The sequence below is a fragment of the Ascaphus truei genome, chromosome 5 (genome assembly GCF_040206685.1).
Source record: "Ascaphus truei isolate aAscTru1 chromosome 5, aAscTru1.hap1, whole genome shotgun sequence".
Taxonomy (NCBI): domain Eukaryota; kingdom Metazoa; phylum Chordata; class Amphibia; order Anura; family Ascaphidae; genus Ascaphus; species Ascaphus truei.
Genome location: NC_134487.1, coordinates 148,408,495 through 148,427,017, shown reverse-complemented (window position 1 = coordinate 148,427,017; position 18,523 = coordinate 148,408,495). Strand labels below are relative to the sequence as shown.

General features: G+C 43.1%; 1 protein-coding gene and 1 long non-coding RNA gene across 2 annotated transcripts in view; one reads left to right on the top strand and one right to left on the bottom strand.

Annotated features, from left to right (window-relative positions):
- LARS1 (leucyl-tRNA synthetase 1) overlaps positions 1 to 803 on the bottom strand; it is a 41,686-nt gene extending 40,883 nt beyond the window's left edge. Inside the window, exon 1 of the mRNA XM_075601036.1 lies at positions 658 to 803. Coding sequence (XP_075457151.1) covers positions 658 to 663 — 6 coding nt within the window. The 5' untranslated portion in view covers positions 664 to 803. The remainder of the gene's footprint in view (positions 1 to 657) is intronic.
- A 9-nt stretch (positions 804 to 812) lies between these two features.
- Positions 813 to 18,523, top strand: part of LOC142495489 (uncharacterized) — a 35,988-nt gene continuing 18,277 nt past the window's right edge. Inside the window, exons 1-2 of the long non-coding RNA XR_012801748.1 lie at positions 813 to 974; positions 9,371 to 9,531. This is a non-coding gene — a long non-coding RNA (uncharacterized LOC142495489). The remainder of the gene's footprint in view (positions 975 to 9,370; positions 9,532 to 18,523) is intronic.

Below are 18,523 nucleotides of genomic sequence, written 5' to 3'. Positions count from 1 at the left end.
CTGCAGATGTAATAAGTCTGTCTCAAACACTTTTCTGCTCAACCATGAATACCCACATAACATGTAGGTCACTATTATAAGTGCTGGATGCCCCAAAAATGCTCATTTCTTAAATGCCACATAACATTAGATGTCCCACGCAATCATGTTTTCAGTGTGTTTAATGATTAATCACACAATGTGGCAGTGTTATTGGCTGTCTTCCCTTGCTCCAAGAAATAGAGGTTTTCCATCTCCAAGAGAATAGGTATAGCAGGTAGGAGACACTATCACCCCAGGAGTAGACCCCGAATGAGGCTGCTCCGGATTAAAGGACCCAGGGCAGGTCCATCTGTTTGATCTTTCCACCTGGAGCAAGATGTTACAGTATATCACAGCGGAATGACTGCACTGCACTGAGATCTTGGTATGAGCTGTAACTATGAGTAGCATAGAAATCATTATGTGAGTCCCAGGCAGGTGGAGGCGAGTCCCAGGCAGGTGGAGGCGAGTCCCAGGCAGGTGGAAGTGCCACCGCATTGACACCCAGCATCCTCACACCCCAAACCCTGACCTGCTCTCCCCAGTTGGCTTAATGATTCTCCCTTTTCATAATCCCACTCTCTGCCTACTCCCGCCATTGCACTTCTCTAACCCCACTGACAAAGCGCTGCTCACCGTCATATTGGCTCCTCCGCCACAGAACAGGCCAGTGGACACACAGCAGCAGCCTGCTCTCTGACACACACGTTGCCGGCTACCAAGCGGAAGCCTCTTCCTGCGCGCGAGGTATTTCGGGCATGGTAGTTTTTTTTTCTCTACATGGTTATGGTAACTCTGCCTACTGAGAACTACAGTTCCCGTCATGCACTGCGAGCGGGCGGGGCCTTTTCGCTGGAGGTTGCGTCAGCTGTCTTGACAACCTGCAGTGAGGATAGTAAGACTACTAGTCCCAAAATGCAGTGTGGCAAAGCTGTATGACGTTTTAAGAGGAGGTAAGGGCCATAATTAAAAATAGTATTTGAGGAGGTTTAAGGGGCTGTACTGCCTAGGAATAAAGACATAATTAAAAGGTTACATGTAGCTGTTTTACACCTTTAAAAAGGGTCTAACTAGCATTTAGTTGTAAAAAAAATAAAAAAAGGAGCATTTGTGAGCACATTCACGTCTCAGACAAGTATGCAACCCATCTCTTAGCACAGCGGTGCGCAAACTGGGGGGCGCGAGATTGTCTGCGAGGGGGCGCAGGGTTTACAGAGGCCCCGCGTGCTTCCCGAAGGCACTTAAATTAAGTGCTGGGGAAGCGGCGAAGGCCTCTGTAAACTGCACTTAACTTGCTCCTGGTGACGCGTCGCCATGGCAACGCGGCGTCAAATGATGCCGCGAGGTCATGTTAAGTCGACGCCGGAGCCAAGGTAAGGAGGGGGCGTGGAGAGAGGGGAACAGCCGACGGGGGGGGGGGGGGGGGCACAAGGAAAAAAGATTGCACTCCCCTGTCTTAGCATAAAGTGCTGCCACTGCAGCTGGGGATTCTGGGAAATGACATGTAAATAACACACATTGTCACCTTTTACTTTATGTCCATTTTAACATGGACTCCTATAAGCATATGCTGGCTGCATTACACAGCTTTTCAGCACAGCCTGGGTTAAAGAAGTACATAGCCAGTAAACCTACTTCTTTTCAACCTATTGGGTCTCTGCAGTGTGAAGATAATTATACTAGTTATTCAATGTGATGCTGGGATAGGTTTCAACCACACATTTTATCAAATATGCTGGATAAAAAAGTGACAAAAACCCTCCACTGTACAGTGTACAGCAAATAAAGATGTCACTTGTGAGCACATACACAGGTTTGCAACCCTGTTTTTAACCATTGAAAACATTGGAAGCTTAAAAGAAAGTATTGATGGTTCCAATTACCTACATTTACCTCAATAAAATATAATTTTGCTCTTTGGAGAGAAAGCCTGTAATCTGCTCAATGACATTCTGAATAATTTCATCAAAAATGAGCCCCACCCCCCAGTTTCAACCTAGAGCCGCATCCTGTGGCCTTCTGCAATATTATAATAAATATTCTTAGTGTACCAATAGTGCGCATGAAAGACAACAAGTAACTATGAAAAATACAAAGTTCACATACATTGGTATAAGAGGAAAATGGTTGTGTGCTCCAAGGATCTTACACACACAATGTTGTATCTTCATTAGTGTGATGATATACATCAGGTTTCTTCAACCAGGTCTCCAAAGGGGCCAGATCAGAAAATATTTAGGAGCCGAAAAGCCGAAGGCAATGCTCTGAAGCTGAAGAGTGGCAGGTTCAGGGGAAATGTATCTACTTTGACCTCTTCAACCTCTCTCAGCACTGGCTCATTTCCTTCCACTTTTAAGCATGCCTCTGTCACACCCATCCTGAAAAAGCCAACTCTTAGTCCATCCCCGCCATCTAACTACTGCCCAATAGAGGAGTGGCTCAGTGAGTAATGGCACTGAGTTTTAAGCAGGGGAGCCTAGTTCAATTCCCAGTGTCGGCTCCTTGTGACATTGGGCAAGTCACTTTATCTCCCTGTGCCTAAGGTGCCAAAAACAGAGATTGTAAGCTCCACGGGGCAGGGACATGTGCCTGAAAAATGTCTCTGTAAAGCGCTGCGTAAAACTAGCAGCGCTATACAAGAACATGCTATTATTATCTCTCTCCTTTTTGCTTCCAAATTACTTTACCGTCCTGTACACTTTCGTTCACTCATGGAATAAAGTCAAAAAGTGAATAATTGAGTGGGAGAGGGGGGTGGAGGGAAAACAAGGGGAATGGAACAATACAGCAGGAAAAAAAAGGGGAGAAGGTAAAGACAACGTATAAAAAACGCTAAGGTCAAGGTGATGGTATATAGGGGGGCAACGTAACGTTTCGGGGCCTACAATGCCCCTTCTTCAAGCCCGTTCCCACAGACTAGGACAGTCCATGGTACTTCCCTAGATAATACACCTCCACCCAGAAAACCTCAAATTACAAAAGAGAAAAAAGACTGTTAAGCAGGCCTATACCAGCTCCTACCCAGTCTAAACAATGAGAGTAAACCTATTAACTTAAATACCAATGTTTGGAGAGTTCAAAAATACATGGGTATAACCTGAATAGAATGAGACTACATGTATAATAGCCTATAAAGATACTCTCTTTTGATAGAGCAATATAATGCACATAACTACACAGAACACCATGGGGTAAACTGCAATTAATTGTGAGAAAAAAATGGCAATACGAATCCTTGTGCTGTGCTGCTCGTCAGTAAGTCTCCTGCACTCTCCGCGAGGGTCCCTGCATAGGTGCAGTGAGTAATACCGGGGTTTAAATGTCCCAGCTGATCGGGGAAAGGAGATGAGGGAAACTCCTCATCCAATCATTGCGCCGATTTGTGCAAAGCAGGCGGAGTCTCTGACATCATGGATGTCATCTGGGGTGCCCGGATGTAGAGCCAGCAGACTTCCCTGATGATCGGGGAAACAATAACCTCCCAGCATGAAATGTGGACGCCCACAGTCCGTGTGCGCAATCAATGTCATCAGTGTTGCAGAATGGGAACTACATAGGTTTTCAACACACATACTGCAGTCTGGTCTACCAAGTGTTTGTGTTTTATTAGCTATACAACTGTATGTAACATACTATAGGGGAAACGCGGGGAAGGGAAGGGGAGGAATGGGAAGGAAATCCCTCGCTACAGCTGATCTAAGTAGGTGCTACAATCAGGGGCTAGATTTAGGATGAACACAGATGAAAAGGTGTCCCCTTTAGCGAGAGCACTCTAACAAGTGTAATAGGGCTAGGAGATACTATGAGAGTGGGCTAGAGTACCCTGATGGGAAGGGTAGATACAAATGTGTGATTGATATGATGTAGGAATTAAAATGTAAGCTTTATTGTGAGCTGGGCTCAATTTAAAATAGAAAGGATGCACTATAACAAATGTCCTAAATGTAGTGAATGAAGCCTTGATAAAAAAGCGAATCTTAAAATAACTCTTGGTCACTGCAGTGTCTCTATGACAGTCTAGTGATGGTCAGATAAGATCCCAGTCATAAGTGGACCTTGATATGTGTGGTAGAGGTATATGGTGTCAGGTCACATGGCTTGACCTGATCCCCTAATGATAAGGTGATTAGTCAACAGGGACACCCGTGATACAGTAGGGTGAGGCTGATTGCCAGTGCAGTAGACTTCCTGTACTTGCGACTACAGAACACAAGGTACCAGACTGTATAGTTAGTATAACACTACCGCTTTACAGTATGGATCCGTCTGGCTGTTTGCTATCAATTCTTGCCTCGTGGTCAACTCTGTCCCCCACACATATGGTATTAGTGCGTTTCAGGGCTCGATGGCCGCTTAAGTTATGCTTATCCTGAGTGTCACCGAGCACAGGCAGTATAGTCTATACAGTTGTGTGAAAAAGAAAGTACACCCTCTTTGAATTCTATTGTTTTACATATCAGGGCATAACAATCATCTGTTCCTTAGCAGGTCTTAAAATTAGGTAAATACAACCTCAGATGAACAACAGCACATGACATATTACACCGTGTTATGATTTATTTAACAAAAATAAAGCCAAAATGGAGAAGTTATGTGTGAAAAACTAAATGCACCCTTACTGCTTCCATAGGAATTAAGAGGCTAAGTAGCAGACAGGTGCTGCTAATCAAATGCCCTTGATTAATTGATCATCAGCAAGTGTGACCACCTCTATAAAAGCCGAAGTTCTAGCAGTTTGCTGGTCTGGAGCATTCAGGTGTGTGTTAACACAATGGAGAAAAGACATCAGCAATGATCTTAAAGAAGCAATTGTTTCTGCCCATCAATCTGGGAAGGGTTGATTTCCAAACAATACGGCCATTTCCAAACAATTTAAAGTCCATCATTCTTCAGTGAGAAAGATTATTTAAAAGTGGAAAACATTCAAGACAATTGCCAATCTTCCCAGGAGTGGATGTCCCAGCAAATTCACCCCAAGGTCAGACCGTGCAATGCTCTTAGAAATTGCAAAAAAACAGGAGTTACATCTCAGACTCTACAGGCCTGTTAGCATGTTAAATGTTAAAGTTCATGACAGTACAATTAGAAAAAGACTGAACAAGTATGGTTTGTTTGGAAGGGTTGCCAGGAGAAAGCCTCTTCTCTAAAAAGAACATGGCAGCACGGCTTAGGTTTGCAAAGTTGCATCTGAACAAACCACAAGACTTCTGGAACAATGTCCTTTGGACAGAAGAGACCAAAGTGGAGACGTTTGGCCATAATGCACAGCGCCACGTTTGGCAAAAACCAAACACAGCATATCAGCACAAACACCTCATAGCACGTCAAGCACGGTGGTGGAGGGGTGATGATTTGGGCTTGTTTTGCATCCACAGGACTTGGGAACCTTGCAGTCATTGAGTCGACCATGAACTCCTCTGTATACCAAAGTATTCTAGAGTCAAATGGGAGGCCATCTGTACGACAGCTAAACCTTGGCCGAAATTGGGTCATGCAACAGGACAATGATCCCAAGCACACCAGAAAATCTACAACAGAATGGCTGAAAAAGAAAAGAATCGATGTGTTGCAATGGCCCAGTCAAAGTCCAGACCTCAACCCAATTGAAATGCTGTGGCGGGACCTTAAGAGAGCAGTGCATAAACAAATGCCCACAAACCTCAATGAACTGAAGCAACGTTGTAAAGAAGAGTGAACCAAAATTCCTCCACAACGATGTGAGAGACTGATAAAGTCATACAGAAAACGATTACTTCAAGTTATTGCTGCTAAAGGTGGTTCTACAAGCTATTGAATCATAAGGTATACTTAGTTTTTCACACATGGCTTCTCCATTTTGGCTTTATTTTTGTTAAATAAATCATGACACGGTGTAATATGTGATGTGTTGTTGTTCATCTGAGGTTGTATTTACCTAATTTTAAGACCTGCTAAGGAACAGATGATTGTTATGTCCTGATATGTAAACCAATAGAATTCAAAGAGGGTGTTCTTTCTTTTTCACACAACTGTGTGCTGGCAGCCCGGGAGAGGAGGAGCTAATGGCCAGAATGTACAGGGCGTGTACCTAGCTTTTCTCCTCTCTGTACCGGACCAATTTTTTCAAATCCGACCGGCCCGGGGGGCAATTTCCCCCCTTCCCCCTGGCCAGTCCACAGCTCTGTTATTTGTTGCCTCCTCAAATATTACCATTAGCCCTGTCAAGACAGATGTCCCGGCGTGCATTAAAATCATATGTATGCAATGGTGAAGGTAGCATTATTCTAGGGGTTACAGGGAGAGAGTTATAGGGTATGTTATACTTGGATTCATTTGAGTTTAAAATGACTCTCTAGCAGCCATAAGTGTCACAAAAGATTGAGCAGTGGAAGATAAGACAAACCCACAAAGGGTTGGCCTGTCCTGGTCACAGGGGCAAAGCGTTGAGTATAAATACATGCATTTTTGTATCAAAAGTAGAAGTCAACAGAGGGGTGCTATATATATTTACCAAAAAACATGAGAATTCTCATATTTCAATCCTCTCGAGGGGTCTAATAGGTGGTAAAGTATTATTATGCTTTATGCTTTTATTATTTTATTAAACTGTCTGCATTTATATATTGTATGTCCTTGTAACATCCCTTTTCTGAAACAAGCATATTAAATCTAACATTTAATAAGTAATGTCTTTGGCTTCTAATTTAATCTAGTACCTTTTTGGAACTTAACCGCATTTTCTGACACATTTTACTACATTGGTTTTTGCATTATGTAGCCCTCTTTCCCCTACCATCTGGGAAATGGTCTGCTACCAGTGTATTCTGTGGCTGCTGTGGTCATACCTGTGAGGCAAACAGAAGGCCGGAGATCTCTGCGGTGGTGTGGGGAGTATCAGGACTGGTTCACAGTGATTTCCTCAGTGGTCAGCGCCTCCAGTCCAAGAGGATCCTGAGGTTTCATGATGCACCTCATGGACACTTCTTTCCTTTAGTCATTACTAACCATGCTTCAAGGACTACACCAGTTGTTGCTTTGACTGACGTTTATTGGCAGCAGTATTTGTAGTACATTCACTGGATCATTATCACTGTACCCCCCTTCTTGGACTAGGCCTCAGTCACTTCTCTAGCAAAAGACCTCTCTGCAGTATCTGTATACTCTGGCATCTCTTCCAGAAGAACATCCTTCTCTAATCACTATCCCAGACAGAACAAACCCTGAGCAGCCCAGAACTAACACACTCTCACTCACTGCTCCACACTATATAGAAGAGCAGCCCCCTCCTTCCCTGGGGAGTGGCTAGTAAGCCAGCCTATTCTTGTCATAGGCCCCCCCTTACTTCAGTGAGAGGCCATTATAACTTTATTGTTCAAACCTACTGAACAATGTAACATTTCACACACCGAACATTATAACGGATTCCCTCAGGAATCATGCCCACACTGCCCACTTTTATAGGGCCTTACAGTGAGGTCATGGCCAGGAAAATGTTAGTCCAAGGAGACTTGGCTACAATTAATTACATCTTTTTTCTAGTATACAGGTTTTCTATTGGCTGATCACGCATGCGCACGGGTGGTCGGCAAGTGCCAATCGCGCATGCGCATAAGCGACTGGCAAGCGCTCATCTCGCATGCGCAGTCAGTGCTCGCCGTTCGTGCATACGCAGTCACAAGCATGACTGCACATGTGCGACATTTCAAATATAGTCACCCCACCCGGCAATTTGTTTAGTTGTTGTGGAGAAGAGACCTCTGTAACCGCGGGGCTCAGTGCAGTGGCACCGATCGCACGCGATCACGCAGGCCCTGGTATATCCCTCTGCATGATTTTTACAACCTTTTGCACCCTCCTCCTGTGACCAGGCAGCATTAATTTCAGTGCCTTATTCCTGACAAAGGAACAAATTAATTCTACTGTAGATGGAAAAAACATCAGAAGTTACTGTGGTGTCAATCAAAACAGGTCTGAGTATACCGACGCTGTGATTGGATGTAGTGGGTTGTCAACAAGAATGTGTGGATTTTCCTAAGCCAAAATTCTTATTTTTTGTTGCTTTTCATATCCATTCAAATAAAAATTAGCTTCATCTGAAAACCATGTGACTTAGTGTGTTTGGTTCTTTTTCAAAAGCAAAATATTTCTAAAATTAAACATCTGTTATTTCCATCCGCTGACCTCACTGAATTTTGAAACAAGCCGAAATATTTTTTTTTCTTAATTTACTGTAGGTAAGAAGGTAAGACTCAATTGTGGTGAAACATGTTGAATAGTTTGAATGGGTCTTCACATTATTGCTGCTGTTCGAGCTTCATCCACAACTTCCAGATTAAGGAATGATGGAAGACTATATAGGAGATGTGTGCAGTGGTTTTTAGAACAGGAGATGTTTTTAAGAGAAAACAATATATGCTTTTTATTAGCCAGTGCTTATAATCAGCAAAAACGGGGTTAAACAAAACAAAAACAGGTCTAGCTCCTATAGGGAGCACTGACTAAACAACAGCATATACCATGTTTATGGGTTGGGAAGCCAAGCCCCTTACCAACAACAAACATATAAAACAGAGTTGAGGTTAGTAACTTCAGCTGGGTTAGGTGTCTGAAAGTCCTTGTGCAGGCTTCTCTCCACAGCGGTCCAGCACCTTTCTGGGCCAGAGCCAACTCAATCACAGTCTGTGCTTTATAGCGGTTCAGGTTGTGTGTCTAGATCAGATAGAACTCCTGCAGTCACTACTGCAGGGTTTTAAGGTCTGCTAATGAGCCAGGTGGATACTGATTAACTGCTCCAGGCTGCAGATTAACCCTGCTGGACTCAGTAGCTAACGAGAAGATTTTCTATCCATGCCTTTAGAAGGAAAGAGACCCTGTCACAAAGACAAATTACTTTTCAGTTGACCATTAACACTTCCCGTTTGTATGCATATATAACACTGTACACAGCGCGTTACAAAATTGCAGCACAGGGAAAAGTACAAACAATAGGAATAGGAGCAGCAAGTTAATGATAACAAGGCAAAGGGAGACCCTGCCTTGAAGAACATACAGACACACTAGGAATAAAAGCGCATTTATTAAAAGTGCAAGTCAGGGACTTCAAGTGCATATGGAGTCAATAGTGTAGGCATAGATAATTTAATGAAATACTTATTTTTGGAGGTGAATTCTAAGCAGGGATTTAAAAATAGAAAGAGGTGTTTGAAGAATATTAGTTGGAGAAGAGTTCCACAAGTAGGGAGAGATGTGAAACAGGTTTTTGACACATCCGCCATGTTTGTGAGGCGGTGTCCTAATAACCATGCAGGACGTGCAGTGAGACACAAGATTTTACTGCATGCTTTTTTTGTGTGACTTTTTGTTGTTCAAGATCTCTGCACTGAGTTATGAGAACTACGCTGTTCAACATTGTATAATGAACTATTGACCTGTTACCGCATCAGAAAGCTCAAACACATCCCTGCAAAGACCAGGGATGACGGCATGAGAGGGATCCCGAAAACATGGACTGTAACATTAGGTGAGAGTCTGGTGAGTGCGGGAGGACATATTTACAACTACTTTTGTAACCCCTACCAAACCTGTGTATGATTAGGTAACATCTGGGGCTCTCAGGAGGCCTATGTCCAGCCAAGCACTTCTGGTTTAACATCTTACCGAGATAAGACCCTAACTACGATATTGTGCAGGATATCACAATTATAACCACTCTGCAAAGTCTATCAAGCTGCAAGATGAGTATATGACAAGCTGACATATGGAAAGTTGTTATGTCCATATCTGATCAAGCTTCCCTAGTTTAACATCTTATGGTGAGCAGACGGCGGAAAAACTGATTTTCTACATTTAGTGCAGGATGGATTCAATCTCCTGCGTGATTAAATAGAGTAACATTCAAGCTACGTCTCCTCAAAATGTAATCAGTAGACAAACATACATGATTATTTGAATACCCGGGTCTTTTACTGAATTTATCTATGATATTGCTTGGACTGCAGTTTTAATAGAGCCTCACTGATTTAAAAAAAAAAAAAAAAAACAGTGCTTATCCATTAAAATGCCATAGTTTGGTAAAATCCACCACATCTCACTGTTTTTGGTCCTTGCAGAGTGACCTCCCTGGAAAAATGCATCATAGGGGGAGATTCACTATATTCCAAATACGGTTTATTGCACCACAACCTGGCATTAACTGCTATTTAAGTCAATAGTCATGTATCAAAGGTTAGTGGATCTCGGCAATACTGACATCAATAATCACAAGTTCCCTTGTTCTATTTGAACACAATTTACAATATACATACATATGAACACATGTTTAGATTTAATAGTCCCTAAAAAATATGAGCTTTCAAAAAGGCTTGTCCCCTTAACAAGCCACTATGACGGGAGGGTCGGTTTATTATGATTTTTTGGGTATAATTGTATTTTAAAAAGTACTGGACTAAAAGTGTGACTTGTTACCTATACAGTAGCCTCCAGTTCAGTGTCTTGTGTTTTTGATGGTATGCGGGCTTAGGGGATATGTGAAGATAGAGACCACAAAAGAGAGACAGAAAAAAGTACCCTATGAATGCACTCTTACTGACTTTTTGCATGCCATAAAATTGTAATTAACACGAGAAAACATGGTTCAAAAACATATACAATTTAAAAATAGAGGAGCAGAGATGGCTATATACATTAACACAATATTTGATGCTTCAATTGCACATACTGTAACATTATATATTGCACATTCCGACACACTTTTGTATAGACACATATATAGACAGTGAGACTCTAATTGTGAATGTATGTGCAACGTTCCAAACCCCTAGGGAACCAATTGGACCCTTAATTGTAACAACAGTGAGTCTAGAAAAAAAAGTTATATTCATAAAGAAATAATGGCACCCATTACAAGCCAACCACACATTATTGGAGACATCTATTACAGCACTTAATTCCCATCCCATCTGCTAAATGAAAAAATGCAAATTTGCAGACAGATTGCTTATTGGAGCAAAGTGTCCACAATCAGCGCAAAGGGACTGACAGAACTTGCCCGATTCTCTTGATACCAGCGTTCATGATAATTTTTAGTTCTTAGTCCTGTATCTTTTCTTGGCGTTGTGTAGCTGATATGTGAATGTACTAGGGCTAATGCTAGCGTACCATATTCCAACTAAGTTTCTTCAATCAGAAAATAAAAAAAGAATCACTGGCACTAATTTCTCCATAAATGCTCATCAGCTTTACATAAAACACCAATCAGAATGGTGGTAGATATGTAACAAGATGCAATTTGCTCCAAAACGCAGAGCAAGAATTTTTTATGTATATCCATTTGCACCAGCGGCATATGAAGTTTGTTAATGTTGTTTTTTTACATTTGGTGAGGATCTCTTAGAAACAGATGTTAACGCTGCCTCAGATCTGACAGATTTATTTGGTGCAAAGAGAAAGAAAACTGGCACAACTTTTGATACATCTCAGTATAATATTGCAACTGTAAAGTATTGCGATGCCCCCTTAAGTGAAGGCATGTTTTAACATAAAAAATAAATGATGATGGACTCCCTCCCCAAATATAACTGTTGCAAACGGAGAAAAAGTATCTTGATATATTGGTGCAAAATGACACAGCTTCAACAGTATGTTTTTGTAGTAATTTCCAGCTTGTTCCGTTTGATACAATACAGTATATCCCTACATTTCACAAAATCTGCCACATTTCAGACAAGCTGTGGTTTGTGAGCCAAATGTTTGATGACACTAAAACAGGGGTTCAGAACCAACCTGGTTTATCCATAATCAACATAGAAGTATATCAAATAAAACATTTCTGTTTAATTAGTCTGTGTTGTGTTGAAGAGCAGGACACCAAACATAATCTCCTCACCACGCATTGTCAAACACGACAACCTTATCCCCATTACACCTCTCCCTTCCCTTTTCCTGTGCCGTATGGAATGCACAATCTGCAACAAACTTGCTGCAATACATGACTTATTCATCTCCAACTCTCTCAACCTTCTAGACATTACAGAGACCTGGTTTACCGCCCCCCACACTCCGCCTCCCCCAATGCTCTCTCCTATAGTGGTCTCTCCTTCAGCCACACCCCCAGACAAGGGAATAGACAGGGCGGAGGAGTTGACATGCTACATTCCCCACACTGCACATTTCATGTCCTAACCACCCTCCCCACCCCCTCTCCTTCGAAGTTCACACTGTCAGTCCCCTTTCCCAACTTTCTCTCTGTCTCATTATCTTCTATCATCCCCCTGGACCTGCATCTCAATTTCTTGACAACTTTGCCGCCTAGCCTCCTCTCTTCTGACACACCTACTGTCATTCTGGGAGACTTTAACATACCTATTACAATCCCAATGCCACTTCAACTGCCCATTTCATCTCTTAAACTCCTCCTATGATCTCTCCCAGAGGATCACCTCTCCTACTCAATGCAACGGGGACTCCCTTGACCTGCTTTTTCCCCTCTTCTGCCCTGTCTCTAAATCCTCTCTCCTGTAAATCCACCCTTTCTCTCTCTCTGAATATCACCTCCTAAATTTAGCCTCACTTCACAACACCTACTTCCACACCACATACAGAAACCCACATACTCTAGACCCCTCCAATTTTCAACATTTTTACAACCTCTCCTCTTTCCTATCACTACCCCGTAGCACCTCCCTATATGACAGTGCACTCATCAGCCTTGGAGAAGATGGATCCTTCCCCAACACGTCGCCCCAGACAATCCAAGCCACAACCGTGCACACACACTTTACCCACAACCTCCAAAAGTGCTCACGCCTGCGGAACGTTACTGGAAGAAATCACACTCTAAAGTAGACTTCATCTATAAATTCATACGCCCATTCTATAAAACTGCCCTCTCACTTGCCAAGCAAACCTACTTTTCTTCACTCATACTGTCCTCTAAACATCAATGCCTGTTCGACACTGTAACAGGGGACTTACCCTGTTCAGAAAACTTGCCTCTAATCCAGCAGTGTGCTGGTTAATTGACCAGCACCTGGCTGATTAGAGGTGTTAGAAAAAGCCTGCCTTTGAGACAGGAAGTAAGACTCCTTAGCTCACATCTGAGCTGAACTAGGAGAGCTGAACTGAGTCTCCCAATTGGGGGGGGGGGGGGCTGACCAGAGGAACGGCTGTCTTGAGCTGCAGAAGGACTGGACTGTATGCTGATAGCAAGACAAGGGGACCAGACCTCAAAACCTGGACAGACATTGCTGTAGCACACAAATGTGCTTACCCAGGAGAGCAGAGAGGACTTCCCCTACAGCTTCAGGAGAACAGATAAGACTTTCTTTTGGAACTGTTATATATCTGTATATATTTTTATATTTTGGGGCTGGTCAATAGCTTAGCTAACCAACCCAGTCAGAGAGGGCTGAGCTATATGTGTAGATAGTCTCCAAAGCAGAGATAGGTTTTTTGTTTGGCTTATTTTCATATGTTTTGCTGTGTTAAAGCGACAGGCGCAATAAAGCCTCATTTTAATTTCACCTTAAAAACAGTCTCCATTGCGTACCTCTGAACACGTCTCCTACATATGGTGTGAGAAGTGGGATTGAGGTGGCCTTTGAAGTTAAAAGGGGCCCGGAGATTGCCTGTGAAATTTTTTTGTGCTTTTTGCCTACAAACAGCCTGACCAAAGAATCTCATGCAGCAGAGACAGAGTTAAAGGGATACACACCCAGGCAGGAAATCTACACTGCACTGAAACTCACAAAACCACAGATGGACTCTTTTCCACAATCCCAAGAGGAGAGAGACTGCTGAAGCAGGTAAACCTTATTTGCCTATCACAATAAAGTGTAATATGGTCATTGAAATAGGGGTTTTGCCTTCCAGCCATAGTCAGGGTTCAAGAAGTGAGTTAGCCCTTAAAAGGGATAGGCGTTTGTTGTTTTCAAATGTTTCGCTGAAGCAGTGAATACAGATGGTGACCCATGAGCAGTACTGATTCTGCAAATAAAGGTTGCCACACCGCATAGGACTACCAGCTGTGAATGGAGTATATGCAGAAAAGTGTGAAAATTAATGCAAGACTGTGCTGAAGCAGGGGAATTTTCAGCAAACAAATGCTGAGTGTAAAATTGCCCTACGGGGGAAAAAGGGATTGCTGAACTGTGTAAAAGGTATTCCAAAGCCAATTGCTGAGTGTTGAGTCACCCTGCCGGGAATGAAAGAAATATTCCACTGCAAAGAATGTTTTTTTTTTCTGCAAGTAAAGTCTGCCTATGTATCTTGGGAGTAAAACAGGCAACCAAAGTGTGAATAGTGAATGCCATAATACCCAAAGATGAGACTGAAAATTACTGAACTCAAGCAGAAAACCAAATTCTGTTGCTGAAGCGGAGGGATTGCACATAGCAAGTAAATGGTGTAAAGCAAATGCCTTTGCTGAAGCCAGAAAATGGGCAGCTAGCCAGCATTGTATTTAAAGAAATAGAACCCTGGGGATTTAAAATGGCCACCCAGCTGAAGTCAAATACAGACTCTGTAAAAATAGGGAAGAAAATTTGTTCCTGGTGTAAAGAACCCCACCACACAGAGCAGTGTCCCTTCAGGCCTTATTCAGACGATGAGTGAATGCATGCACAGTACTGCTAATATTGTAAAACTTACCCAAGGGAAGAAAAAGTCTACAGAGAGGCCTGTGAGAGCTACGACCTCTACAAGCAAAATATGCCCACCTGTAGGACTTCAACCATTTGGGGTTCTAGCAAATACAGTGGCAACAGCTACAATAGCGCCTCCTGAGGTCAGGAAGAAAATTACACCTGTTAGCCCCAAAATGGAGGAATAGATGCAACGTTCCTGTAATGAACCCTACCCCACGGAAGAGTGGCCCTTCCAGTCCGATGAGGAGGAAGACATCTCTTATGGGGAACCCAAACCGAGGCGCACCCACAAAACCTCCCAGGCACACCCACAAAAACACCCCAAGAATGGTGGGGGTGCCTGAACTCGGTACAAACCGAAAAGACCGCTCCCTATGATGACAAATATGATCGGCAGGAGAAAGAGAGCGGGAGCAGTGGATCACCGAATATTTCCGTCAGCTGTTACAGTTGCAAGAAAAGCCAGGTGGATCCAGTGATGCTGCTAAAATTTCAAATGAAGATGGAGACCCCAGTATCTCTGAGGGGACAGTGTCATCCAAAACAAAAAAGCGAAAAAAGAAAAAGAAAAGCGGTTCTTCACTTACCGTGGAAGGAACAGACACATCTGCAGATCTTGCGGAGGAAAATGCCCTGCAGCCTAGAGAAAATGGAGAAGTCGTCCCGCGAATGACCAAATATCCAGAGGGCCCAAGGCAGAAGTTGTGTACCCCAAAGAAGTGTCTGTCCGGTGCTAATAGTGAGAAACCCTCAACCAACCATCCCAGGGAAGCGGAGCCGGAACCGGTGAGTGACGATCCCTTGACCAGCCCTGGGGATGCCCTGAAGGTTGCCAGGTGTGACTGATCGGCTCCGGGAAAATAACTTGAAGCTACAGGTACAGTACATGTGCTCGCAATGTACGCTTCGGCCAGGACAGAATTGGACTATCTCAAGACTGAGCTAGATACTGCAAACGCTACAATTTCCGCCATGGATGAAAAGCAGAGCCAATCTGATAAAATGATGGCTAAGCTGAAGTGGAAGTATGAGGAGGCACTAAAGCAGATGATAGTCTTCCAGCAAGAGGTTCACACTCTTCGCATAGAGCTGAATGCCTCACAACAGGAAGTCAACAATGTCCGGACAGACGTAGATGTATCTCAGAAGGATGTTCATACACTGCGCAGAGCACTGGATGCCTCACATCATGAGATCAACAGCTGCCGCACAGAACTGGAAGCCTCCAGAAAGGAACTTCACAGTCTCACTGAGGAGCTGGACATTTCAAAGAAAACTATCCTACATCTTAACTTAGATCTCAAAGTCTCTCAGAAGGAGCTTCAGAACCTAAACCTGGAGATGGAAGTCTCACGCCAGGAGACAGCCCGCCTCCAAGCAGATGTGCAAAAATGGAAGGTGGACTGCAAGGAGGCCCTGAATAGTACAGAGACTGAAAAAGGAGAAAATGTAAGATTAAAAAAAGAAAATTCGGAGTTGACAATCCACGTCAATGGAAAGAATGAAAAGCTGCACAAGCTTGAAAAAATAAAGAAACGGTTGGAAGATGAGAAATTTGAAGCAGAGCACCGACTGCAGAACCAACTGCAAAGTCTGCGTACACACCTCAAGACTGTCGAAGAGAAGCAGCGAACTCTGCAGGAAGAAAATCTGCAGGCTGCTAAGGAAATAGCAAAAGAAAAAAAGTGCGCAGCTGATAACTGGTAAATAGGTAACACTATAGTGAATATATTGTGCAATAAACCAATAAAATAACCTTTTAAGACACTAATGATACGTCTGCAGCCTTTCTTAAGAGGTGGCTCAACACCCCCAGAGCTAGAGAAACAAAACAAGAACAGGGCGCACAACGCACATAGTGAAATGAGTATAAAAAAGTGCTTTACTAGGAAAAAATAAGTTCTGCGTACATCAAAATTTATAAAATCAGACAAAGGATTAGTGGGGTTACCACACAGCAAGACAGCTGAAGTCGTCGCTCATCACCCGATGTGAAGGGAAGAACAGCAGACCAGCGGTCATCAAATGTGGCGTGAGAAGCCCTCTGGATCAATAGATAACACTCTCTCCGTCTTGGTGCTGTGAACTGATTAATCAACAGTGTGAATCAATACACACCAGTCCCAGAATGGTCGGCTGCAGTCCCGTTCAGTGGCTTTCCTTTGTCATGCCGATAACACGCCGTTGTATCGCGTGGGGATGCCTGCTGATGACGTCACATCAGGTACAATCCCAATTGTAAACAGTCCTTGTATTTGGTATACATACCAGCTTTTGTATTGGGATAAAAGCCACCTCGATCCTACTGTAGGTTCCAACTGATTGCTGCTTTCAGATGGGAGCTCCTCCAGTCCCAGGAAATTGGATTTAAAGTCTGTTCCGGATCTTCAATATGGATGTCGTTGGATTGACCTTGATGATGTTGCGGTACGAGAGCTTCCTGATACCCCTGGATTCGGAAGGCCAACACTTCTTGGTGTAGTTTGCAACTACAGAGCCACCAGACAGAGGCAGCACCAAGAAGTGTTGGCCTTCCGAATCCAGGGGTATCAGGAAGCTCTCGTACCGCAACATCATCAAGGTCAATCCAACGACATCCAAAGCAGAGATAGGTTTTTTGTTTGGCTTATTTTCATATGTTTTGCTGTGTTAAAGCGACAGGCGCAATAAAGCCTCATTTTAATTTCACCTTAAAAACAGTCTCCATTGCGTACCTCTGAGCACGTCTCCTACATATGGTGTGAGAAGTGGGATTGAGGTGGCCTTTGAAGTTAAAAGGGGCCCGGAGATTGCCTGTGAAATTTTTTGGTGCTTTTTGCCTACAAACAGCCTGACCAAAGAATCTCATGCAGCAGAGACAGAGTTAAAGGGATACACACCCAGGCAGGAAATCTACACTGCACTGAAACTCACAAAACCACAGATGGACTCTTTTCCACTCCTAGTCAAAGTCTCTGGACGAAACGCGTCGGAGTGGGGGTGCTAGGCAGGACCCCTGACCCATGGTTCACGTAACTATGCTACCCAGCACTTATGCAAACTACTTCTCTGGACTGTGACATTTCATTTTTTCACTAGGGATACTGATAACAAACACAAGGTTATTTAATAGGCGTTCATTAGGCATTTTCCTATACATGCTATTCACAAACTTTAATGTTCTACACATCTAGGGATTTCATTCCAACATACCATCTTACCTACAAATGATTTATTTGCGCTGTTGGTATTGGTTATATTACTGTATGCTTATGCAGATGTATGATGCTTTGAGACTGTCATTTATATTTTGACCAGTCTACTTTGTGGTGTGTAGTGTGTACTATTCTTAGCCTTGTATAGGTGCCTTTGAACCCATTAACCTGTTGTGATTCACTTTTGATTTACCCTAGTGTTTTTTGAGTCACTATCCTTTTCATGTTTAGGGTTGACAACTTGTGTCGTTCCCTAGTGCTGTTCACTTGTGTTTAAGGGTAGCACCCGTGACAGGGGTCCATGCCTCTTTTTTAAGTGTTTTTAATCATGTACTGTTTATTCATCCCTTTTTGCACTGTGTCAAATAAATAAACAAATATATCAATTGCATACCTGAGTGCTCCAATACGGGTTACTTTTTTCTCTTTTCACTCACATTATTCACAACCCGTGAGCACCGCCAAATCTTACTCATGTAAAGCAAATAGTATATTTTCTTTGGCTTATGGTGGCATGAAATTTGTACAAGTAGATGCGAGGTTTTTCTTCCCTATCCCTTCCCCCTCTTTTTTCCCCCGTTATTTGAAAATATCTGTATATATGTTTATATTTTGGGGCTGGTAAATAGCTTAGCTAACCAACCCAGTCAGAGAGGGCTGAGCTACATGTGTAGATAGTCTCCAAAG